This window comes from Acyrthosiphon pisum, chromosome A2, assembly GCF_005508785.2.
Source record: "Acyrthosiphon pisum isolate AL4f chromosome A2, pea_aphid_22Mar2018_4r6ur, whole genome shotgun sequence".
Lineage (NCBI taxonomy): Eukaryota > Metazoa > Arthropoda > Insecta > Hemiptera > Aphididae > Acyrthosiphon > Acyrthosiphon pisum.
In genome coordinates, this window is record NC_042495.1 from 42,058,928 (window position 1) to 42,070,824 (window position 11,897).

Here is an 11,897-nt window from a genome sequence, read left to right on the forward strand (position 1 = left end):
TAGACTCCTTTTTATAATATTCACTTAATTATTATAATTAGATTTTGTTTGTAAATATATATTCTACTTATATGTTAGTGTTAATTCAACTTTATTTATACAAGTTTCACTAACAACGCTAAAAACATTAATAACATTTTGTTCAAGAAATTCGAATTTTAAGAGATCTAGATCACTTTGTATCAGTGCAATTGGTAATAAATAAATAATTTGCTTTTATTTTACAGGAAGTTTTAAAACATTTACATTTTACATTAATAAATCATTATTTATACCTACTAAGTATTCATTTTTAGTTGAACATTTCATAAAAAAATAATTTATCCCTGTACTACTTATAAACAACATATGTAATAAAGTTCATATTTTTTAGGTAGATATAAATAATACATATTTGCACAAACACTTTACATTTTATTACAGGAATCGCATAAATAAAATCTAGAGAAGCGTGAAAAGCCAAGGAACTTAATTCTTAACTAAAACGTAAAGAAAATATTATAAGGTCAATGCTGTAAATCACATAGGTACAGCTTGTTTATTGTGTTTAATTTTAATAACTAAAAAAAAAAAATAATTGTAAGCTTGAAATGTTCACATGATTTTTAAATTATAATTTTCTATATATTTTAAGAATTTTAAAAATATATTGACTCTTATTGAGCTGTTTATAGTCATTCGACATTTTTGATTATTTTTTTTATAAATATTGATAAAAAAATAATATTTTATTTTTTCAAATAGTTCGATAGAGTAATAATAGATTCTACATAAGTTTGTATTATAGAAAATTAAAAATATTTATGATATCTAAACAGGCATGATTTTTATTATAAGCATTTGAAGTTCAAATTTTGACAAAATTAGTCAAAATCAAAAATTTAAAAATATATTATAAACTTGATTTTCTTTTATAGACATTTTAACGAAATTCGATATTTAAATGAAGAATAATGATTTAGTTATATTGTTGTATTCAAATATATTTTGTGTATGAATTTAAAACTATTACGCATATTTATTATTATATTTTATACACACACAACGCCAATTTAAAAAAAGGTGGGTAAGTGGATGTCGCTCTGCTGTACAGTAGGTTACAGGTGGGTCACTGTTTAATGGATAGTATTAAATTCGAATTCAATGATATAATATCATTGTATAAGAAAAACGATTCTGAGCGGGGACGGTATGCAGTCTAGGTATAAGACATAATATTATATAGTCTATGATATTAAAAAAAATTGGCCTATAATAGGTACCTATAATAAATTCCAAATTAATCATATCACAAGATCAATTAGGTACTTATAACGCGTTATACATCAACAACAAACCGTGATACTATCATAGATATGTAATAGTATACATTAGAAGTTTCAAGTATACCCAAGATTCAAGAATAATATTATACAATCACAACAAAATAACTAAAATAGTTATTCTAGGTTTTTAATATGTAATTTCGTCCAAATTTGAACTTAAAATTACTATAAAAATAAACTTTGTAAATGTATTTTTTAGATGTTTTTGGTAACAAATTAATTACTTACATGGAATCTTGTTTTAAGTTTTCAAATCTTAGATACAAAATTTGAACATTTTATACATTTTTAACTACAAAATAATTATTCAAATTTAAATTTGATACATTTTGTCAAAATTTGATATTTAAACACTTACAAAAAAAAAATTGTGTCTATGTATTTTTTGTATTTTTCAATTGCTATTGTAACAATATATCAGGAGCCTTGTATTAAATTTTTACACTTTTTGACCCAACAGATAAAACTATATTGATATTTATAGAAAAAAAAACTAAAAAAATTGAAAACTGACAATGTCCGTAAACAGCTCAAAAAGAGTCAAATTATTTTCAAAAATTTATCGTGTATAGAAAATGCTAATATGAACATTCAGTGAAATTTTCAAGTATCTACAGTCATTCTTATTTTAATTACAACAAAATAAGAACATTGTAACATGAGAAATCGAGTGAATATCAAATGTTGTAAAAATATAAATTTCAAACGCTCATAAAAATTTAATTTGACTTGTTTGTAGACATTTTTTTTTTTGAAAAAGGTAGAAAAACTTATGAGGAATCTTGTATTATATTTTCAAATATTAGATTTAAAAAGAAAATTTTTGATGAATTTCTAACTCAAAATAATTTGCAAATTGTTCGTCATTTTTACGTATTTTGTCAATATTTGAACTTTAAATTAGTAATGTAATGTATATTCGAATAATTGAATTATTCGAATAGTTCTATCGTAAATAATTCGAATATTCGAATACAGTATTCGATGGTACAATACCTATTTATTATTAATAAGTAATCCATATCTACACAACTAAAGATAAAGATAATGTATGTCAATGATTAATCGGCCTAAATACGAAAATAGTTCTTATCTTGCAGGTACCCGTTCGTAGTTATCTTTATTTTATTCGTTATCGCCGATGTCTCGTTTCTCGTACCTGTATTATACATTGAGTTTTTCTAATTGGTAAATGGTCTTTCGTTATATAATAATAATTTAATCATGATATTCGAGTATTTTACATAATTTTTATTTTGTAATTTAATTGCCATGTCAAATAGTAAATAACGCTGGCTTTGAGTCCACTTCTCGCAAACCTTTATGCACTATAAGCCATATAATATTATTATTAAACGTTTTATGTTGCGCGAAAACTTAAACGAATAATTATTTTCGTTACGTATTTTATTGTAGCATCGAATACTGATATTCGAATGTTCGAATATTCAAAAATTCGAATATTGGAATTATTTACGTTAGAACTATTCGAATTCGAATATTCGAATATTTGAATATTCGAATAATTCCCATCACTACTTTAAATGCTTATAAAAAAAAATTGTGACTACGGATTTTTAATTTTTTTCATCTGCCTTTGAAACAATATAATAGGAACCTTCTATTAAATTTTTAAGATTTTTTAACTAACAAACAAAATTTTATTGATATTTATTGAAAAAAAAAATATAAACAACGGAAACTACAAATGTCCGTAAACAGCTCAAAATACGTCAAAATATTTAGAAAATGTTATGGTGTATAGAAAATGCTAATATAAACACTCAGTCAAAATTGTATGTACCTACAATCATTTGTTTTAGAGTTGAGCTAAAAACCAAAATCAATTTTCTCGAAAACAGATTTTGCGTAAAAATTCCCGTTTTTCCTTAATTTTTCTTTTGTTTTTCACGGCGCTTTTGAAAACTATTGGAAAAATGTTACTTTTGACCCCCCAAAGTACCAACTAGATTCCCTTTCCTATCAGAAAAGATACTGTTGAAGAAAATCCAAGCACTTTTACTGTAAAAAAAGTGATGATAGACACAAAAAAAAATAAAAAAAAATAAAAAAAACACACATCATTGTAAAATCAATACATTCATCGTTTCACTCAGAATCTAATATTTAGGCTCATTTTATGCGATTTCTTATTCATAGTTATTATAGGCGGACGAAGTGACCGAGTTGACTAAGGCTTCGGTTGCAACGCGCGCCGTCGCAGGTTCGAACCTCGGCCACGGGCAACACTTCTCTTCGGGCAGTCATGGTGTCTGGAGAGAGAGGCCGCCCGGACAAGGCAGATACCTACGGGTGTCCACTTGAAAATTCTGCCAAACTAAAAACACATGTGTTTAAAATAGTACCCTTCCCAACAGTTAAAAACCTCCCAATGGCCTATATTTCCGTGGGTTAATAAATTAAAAATAAAGTTATTATACCATATTATTAATAATAGCAAAATAAATTACTATAATTATTATTAAAGGGCCCGGTGCCAGTTTTTCAAATTTTCCGCAATTCTATAAAATTTGAAAATTATATTTTTTATTTTAGTTCCAATCTTAATTATAATACTTTCCCACTAATCTACTAGCCGATACCTATTAAGGGGTATTATATCGAAAAAAATTACTCCGTGGGAATAATTCTCAGCCCTTGTAGAATCGTCGGATTTTGATTATTATTTTTTTTTCTGAAAGAAGACTTCATACATGTTACTTCGATCTCCGATTTTTTATTTTATTCAAATAATGGTATAATATAATTTATAAAAAAACGCTTGAAATTATTTTTGAAGACATATTATTAAGTTTGAGATTAAAATATTGAGAAACGGAGTTCGATGCGGCCTCTAGAATATTACCCTCTATTAAAAATCTAAGTTAAAAAAAATATATCAAATTAGGTTTATTCTACAGAATAGGATCATTATTCCCGTAGAGCGTATTTTTGTATACAAAATTACATTGACACCGGGCGCTTTAATAGCAATATATTTATATTATAATAGGATGACAGACGGTCTCCATTCAGAATTGTCTCGTCTTTAGTATGCAATGATTTATCATTGAATTCAAAATCCAATGACGAGTTACACTTGACTCCTTCTGTACAGCAGAGTGGTTATCTCCTACTTTCCCCTTTTTTATTCACACATTTGTTATGCATACACTTTACACCCAAGTATTTTCACTTGAACAGTACCCAGTTGATTCGGAAACTAAAATATGGTCTCAAAGACTCCCGTAAATAGTTTATTGTTTACCTCTTATACAACTGGAAAATACTTGTCGGAGACTTAAAAGGAATTTGGTGTGCATGTGACATTTTGCAAAAATAATTGCCTGTCAAATTATTGTTAACAATTTATTTTTTAACATACCTAAGGCTTTGTTTGCATAAAAATATGTATTTTAGACAGTCAATTTTAATCACTGAGAGAAATTTAGAACATGTTTGTGATTTTGAAAAAAATTAACCTGAATAATTTAATGTAAGTGTTTATAATAGGTCTATATTGTATAACATTGCTTTTTTAATTGACACCCGCAGTATTACCAATTTTATTGAGTTATATTCTGAAGCAAAATAATATTTTTTTTGTATATAGGTATATATATTTTAGATAGTACTAACAGTCAATTATTTACAAACACTCAAGTTTGAAGACGAGTGGTATTGGCGTAGCTGAAGATTTCCTTCGTTATTGCGGTGTACTGCAATAGTCAATATATGTATACTGTACGTTTATATAAGTATTAGAGTAGGTACTAGACAACAACATTTGGGTTGAAATAACAGTACACAGTATACTTAAGTGTGAATTTCCTATGCAATCACACCTGCCAAATGTGTACGAAGTTTATACTTTAATGTGCACTTACTGATTCGTATTGTTGGTTTACGATAGAATCGAGTTCATATCATACTTATGAAAAATAAACACATTTTACAGCAGTAATTCATGAGAGGTGTATTTATTTAAATTTATATTGGTAAAAACCTTATGATAAAAGTGCACTGACATCGTGTGATGTCTTACGCCAAATATATCAAAACCTTCGAGTTGTCAAAAGTCGAAACGTTTTTCTTTTCATTGTTCCTCATTGTTTGACATTTTCATGCACAAAAGTTTACTATAGTGCAAGATGGAATTACACATGGTTTATGAAAACAGACGTCTCACTTACGATATACAAAAATAAAATTACTTCGTACGGGTGCACAAACAACAGTGACATCATCACCAAACATTTTTTATAAATATATTTTTAATTTTTTATAGAAATACTAAAATGTTATCTTTGTTTTTTGTACATTTCAAATAAACACTTTATTTTCCATTTGGATGTCTTGTTAAGCTTTGTGGAGTTTAATTTATAACTTTTGATGTGTTCAGTGAATGCAAACTATTTTTTTGTTGGTATTTCGAAAATGTTAAAATAAGTTATGGAGGGTTGCATTACCGTAAATAATTAATTTATGATAAATTAGTAATTACCATTGATATTATCGTCTGATTCCGTGTTAAAATGGTACAGTATTTAAAAGAGCAATATTTATTCTGACTTTTAACTGACTTAAACGAATAGTGAGTGCTATATAATACCTACCTATAAAGATTATTGCAAATGACCGAGTGAAGCTTCTAGTTTGTATGATATGATAAACTAACTGTTGCAACAATAGTACGAACAACTAAACAATTATTGTAAGTGTTATCTTCAGAATACAGTCGTATATTGTTGCAAAATTTCCTCAAGGAATGCGTGGGGTGTTGGGCACTATCGTCAGACGTTTTGTGTCATTCAACTATGGTGCGTTAAGTAAAATCTTTTTAATTGGATCGTTACTTCAATATGTATACTTTATATGTATATATTCAATACTTATACATTATGAACATATTTTATTAAGCTTAACTAGAAATATTTGATACGATAATTAATGATAATTTGTCGTAAATAACGAGGAACTAGAACTATTATAAGATTAAAAATTACAAAAAACGGGAAATGGGATGAGTAACATTACGTCTGATAGGAATATTATTAATCTGAAGCATTAGAACAACGATTTATAAACACCTAGTTAAGTTTATATGGTATTACCCAGCTATAATATATACAATATGCTTTTAGGGAAGGCTTGTGTTCTTTCACATTAAAGTATTGGTAGTCGAGGTTTTATTTGAAATTCTTTACCCAACATATTTATTTGGTACTCCTCTCCATACCGTTAAATGATAAGGAACTTCTCCAGTGCCGTGGCAATGAATTACATATATTCCTTTTATCTTCAGGAAAAATGTGGTATCACGTCTATTTATTGTTCGCCGAAAATAGTTTGCGAGACAGTTGCTCGCATGACAATTATTCGCATGAAAATTATTCAAATACGACAATTGTAAGCGGATAAATTGTTCGTAAAAAAAAAAAATAAGAGTTGGTTATCATATAATATATTTTGTAATCTATAACATATTAGTTATTACATTAGGTATCTTTAACACACACACAACACCACAGTGTGAAATGTGGCTTATTGTAAGCACGTTTTAAAATCATATCGATAACTTATTGATTTTTAGGTCCCCTTATCAGTTGCAGGTCAAAACATAGCTACTTTGAAAAGAACAATACAACGTGCTCGTCGAACTAAACTAAATGCTCCTGTAAACCCTTCAAACTTTAGTTTCGATATTCCTGAGGAATTTGCAAAGACAACAGTTGTTGACGATTTTCTTCTTTTTGGAAACAAATCCAATACAAAAAGAATATTATTGTTTTCGACAATAAAGAGTTTGGAGTTAATGAATAATTGCCTTAATTGGTTTTGTGATGGCACTTTTTCTTGTTCACCTATTGGCTATTGCATTTAAACAATTATATACGCTGTACATTATTCAAATATTATTCCTTCTGCTTATGTTCTTCTACCTGACAAAAAAGAAGATGCTTAAGGCTCTTAAATCATTAAACCAAAAATGAAATCCCGAGTCTATTATAATGGTTTTTGAAAAAGCAGTGATGAATGCTGTTAAGTTTGAATTTCCAAATACTTCAATAAATGGATGTTTTTTTTCACCTATCACAATGTATTTCGCGCCAATTACAAGAAGCAGGGCTACAAAAAAACACATACAAAATTCTGAATTTGCCTTACATATTTGTATGTTACCTGCTTTTGATTATTTGCAACAAAACAAAGTTATAAAAGACTATGAAAAACTTTTAGATTCCGAATATTTTTCTGAAAATTAAGAACTTTTAATGCCAATTATAGACTACTTAGAGGGCACCTGGATTGGTCATTTGCATCGTATAGGCCAAAGAAGAGATTCAACCATCCCGATTAGTGTATGGAATTGTTATGATTTAGTAGCGGCAGGCCTTCACGAACTAATAATTCAGTTGAAGGATGGCACAATTTTTTTACGTCTACATTAATTCATCCAAACATCCATCAGTTTGGAGATTTATACATGCACTCCAAAAATAAGAAAGTATCAATACTTAAAAAATTCAGCAGTATGTTGGGGATCCACAAACGTGGAAAAATGCTTAAATACATTGTATTTTATTTTTTATGTATTATTAGGTAAATTCATCAATTATATATATATATATGTGTAAAACTATTTTTAAAACGAATTTATTATTGACATCAATTATGTACCTATATAATAGGTATGTAAAACTATTTATAAAATTAATTTATTGATATTTGAATTTAATGTTAACTATGTAAACCTATTTTGAATTAATAATGTAAAGAAAAAAAATATTTTAATATTATGTATTATGTAAACCTATTTTTAATTAATAATATATTGAACATACGAACAATATATGCACGAACAATTTTCGTATTCGAACAATTTCCGCGTGAACATTAGACGCGTGAGCATTTATCGCGTGAACTATTTTCTGCGAACAATTGATGCATATCCTAAAAATGTAACATGTGCATTGCGCACACATAAAGTTAAAAGAAAAATTAAAAAAATTAAACAGTGGCAGTATTGCAGATTGTATAAAATGTATTTGAAACATAAAAATATTTATTTGGCATTGATCGGACAGAAATCGTGGGGCCATGTTCACAAAACAGTTTTAAAATGTTCTAAACGCCACATTATACCTATACCTATGTCCTATATTGAACATTGAATATAATTTTCATTGAAAGAAACAATAATATTTATTGCCCACAACGATGTACTGTTGTAATGATATTATAGGTACACATTATGACAAATTATCATTATTTTATTAGATTATATTTAAATTTAAGAAAATAAATTAAACAGTACAATTATCGTCAGCTGTATAAATACAAATTATTAATACATTATCCTAAAATTATAATGACACACACATGAAAGAATAATGCCGCCATCTACAATTCGATTACGGTCAAAGACGGCGGCATCTCACACCATCATCTATAAAAAACCCATACGAAATACACAACGGCCGCGCAGTCGCTCATTCAATCCGACTCAATTATTGTACATTTTCATACTTAAATTGTGTTCTTTTAAAATATAAAACTAATCAATCACTTTTATGCAGATGCATTAATAATTCTAAAATATAATCTCATCATCGCATACTCTTTAATTAATTAATTAATTATTCATCTCATATTCATTTTAAATGATATTTTTAACTCGACGTAGGGCTCGAAAGGTCTTTGACTATATATGTTAAAATATGAAATGTGTGATTCTCAATGGTTAGTTTAATGTGTGTTGAGCCAAAAACCATAAGAGGTTGATTGTCCGGTCTTACTAAATTAATCGTTTGACTTAAGATTTTTTATACACTTCGTAACGTATCATGTTTTATACAGCATATATTTTCTCCAGTATCTATAACTATTGGAATTTCTTTTTGGTTTAGCTGTGCATATATTTGTAGAGTGTTTGGGTTATTAGATATTTTTAATATGTTATTTTTATTTGCGAGTTTGGCTGACTTAAAAGTGTATGCTGTACTATGAAGATTAAAGATAAGGAGGTCGCACTCCATTGACGTGCGTAAATAAAACAGACCCGTTTTTGTCTCACGAAATAAGGTAACGTTATCACCACACACCACCAGGCTGCGCGGCGTTCGATAGTTCAACTAGAATTTGAAATATTATGTTTATAGATACCTATTATTATTAATATTATGGTAAAAGATACATATTATATTTAAAATACAAGCGCGCCCATACATTTTTATACATAAATACACCCAAGCTTGGGTGTCTACAGCTCTAGGTATAATAATTATTAAAAACAATGTGATGTTAATTGATAATTACCAAATAATGCCATAAAAAATCCATAGATAACACATATAGTTTGGCCAAAAATCCAGCCTTTGGTAATGGCAGCAGCCAAGGTAACTGGGTTTCCCAGTACAGACACTGCTAAGTCAGACGTTGCTAAGTTGAATATTATCACGTTTTGAGGAGTCCATAGCTAAATAAAAAATAATTTTAAAATTAATCGAGTGTTGATAATTGTACCTAATCAATAATAGAGTATTTTTAGTTAATAGCTTAAAATGTATACAATATGCATTATACATGTTATACTAAGCTTTTGGCATTGTGCTTTATAGGTTCAACTGTTCAAGGTATAAATCATTTTTATGGCATATATTTATTATTTATACGATATCGGATATATTAAAGAGTGTGACGTGGTTGATGCTTAAATCCACAAGTGGACACCCATCTGGGAATAAGCTAAAGTGGACTCAGTTGAAAATCAATCATGCTGCAGATGTACCTATAACACACATCATGCCATATTTATATGATTTTGAAGATAAAATATCATCAAATATTCTAAGGAATAATTTTAATTGTTCAATTAAAGTGTTCGTACTTACTACTTCGTTTGTTTTAAAATACACAATAAAGAAAGTTATAAACTATCATCAAAACATTTAATATCAAACTACAATTTAATACGAAGTGGTAGTTAACTGAAACTTAATTATAATGATTATAGGGTTATGAAGAGGTACTGAAAATCTAAGGAACGCTGCCTCGAATAACTAAAGTTTTAAGTATATTATTTGTGCATAAAATATATTGTATACGTAGTTTAATCATTATATAATATGTCAATACCAGGGTTTATTTTAATCGGTCGCTTTTTGACTAATTGCATTATTTACCCTTGTATCCCTAATCATAATGAAAATGACACAGGTGTTGAAAATAAATCCAACTATTCCGATAATACTCAGTACGATGGCAGCACCTAGGTAGATGGCATCTGAAATGTGCTGGGGCTGAGCGTATTCTCCGTTCATAAGGACACATCATAAGACCACATTGAATGTTTGACATCAACGTATTTGGTTTACAACAGTGCCTAAAAAAATAAGTATAAAATATTTTAGTTACAGTAATTGACTATTGTGTCTAATAATCTACAGTAAATAAATGCATATATTTCTATATAATATATATTGCTGTCTGTTAGTCTCGCTAAAACTCAAAAACAGCTCGAAAGATTTGAATAATTTATTTTTGTTCTGTTCGTAACATTGTCAAGGCAAGGTTTGTATGAAATAACTTTTTTGAGAAATCTACAGAATAAGTCAACAAACTTGTAATGATATCTGAGATTTGAACTCGATACCATTGCACTAATATTATAGAGTAGTCTTTATAGTTTATATACTGTATGGATAGATGTAGTCTTTATATACTCTATGGGCAGAGGTAGTATTTTTACCATGGTAGAAGTAATTACTTATATCTAGGATTGTTATGTTTAAAACATGAAAAATTTGTTTTAAACGTTTTGTTCATTGTTTAAAACGAATAAAACGTTTAAAACGTTTAATAATACGTTTAAAACAGTATAAAATCCAAGTGAATAATGTGTTTTTTTGGTTTATTATTAATAATAAATAATAATGGATCATCATGTCCTATAATATAAGCGATAATATAAGTTTGTACGGATGAATTTTTAATATTATATTTTGCAAATGACGTTATACCTAGAAATATGTACCTAAGTTATATTTACAAATATTTAATTTCAAATTACCAGCTAGGTGATTATTACCTACCTAGTTTATAGTTATTATATAATATTTTCAATGTTTAATTAAATGTCATGCAATAATTTTATATCTTTTATCGTTCAATTAAAAATAAATCAGTGCACTACATAAAAGAAGAAAATTAGTAAGGAACACCGAATAACTAATAAGGATATTCCTTACTAAATTTCTTCTTTTATGTAGTGTATTGATTACTATCATTTCTTCAAATGATGCTAGTGATCGGTAGTTCTTCGGTTTTTCCAAACAGTTCTTCCAACCAATCAGCAATTAAAATGAGCCGTCACGATCTTCTAAACAACTCGATGAATGTGAGACAAAAAATATCTCATTCAAATTAATTGGACATCGGAAGAAAAAAATTGGTCCTATACAGGGTGTTTCTGAAATGGATGAGGAAACTAGTATAGACGTACTCAGTGTGATGACCCAATGATGATATTTTTGAAATTTTTTTTCTACCTTCAAAATCTGGGTTTTTTAA

The 11,897-nt window shown here is 27.9% G+C and overlaps 1 protein-coding gene across 1 annotated transcript in view; it reads right to left on the reverse strand.

Annotated features, from left to right (window-relative positions):
- Nucleotides 1-11,897, reverse strand: part of LOC100168719 (rhodopsin-like) — a 63,711-nt gene that overhangs the window by 16,198 nt on the left and 35,616 nt on the right. The window contains exons 2-3 of the mRNA XM_029489570.1: nt 10,511-10,710; nt 9,645-9,804 (exon numbers count right to left, since the gene is read on the reverse strand). Of these exons, the coding sequence (XP_029345430.1) occupies nt 9,645-9,804; nt 10,511-10,648 (298 nt within the window). The 5' untranslated portion in view covers nt 10,649-10,710. The remainder of the gene's footprint in view (nt 1-9,644; nt 9,805-10,510; nt 10,711-11,897) is intronic.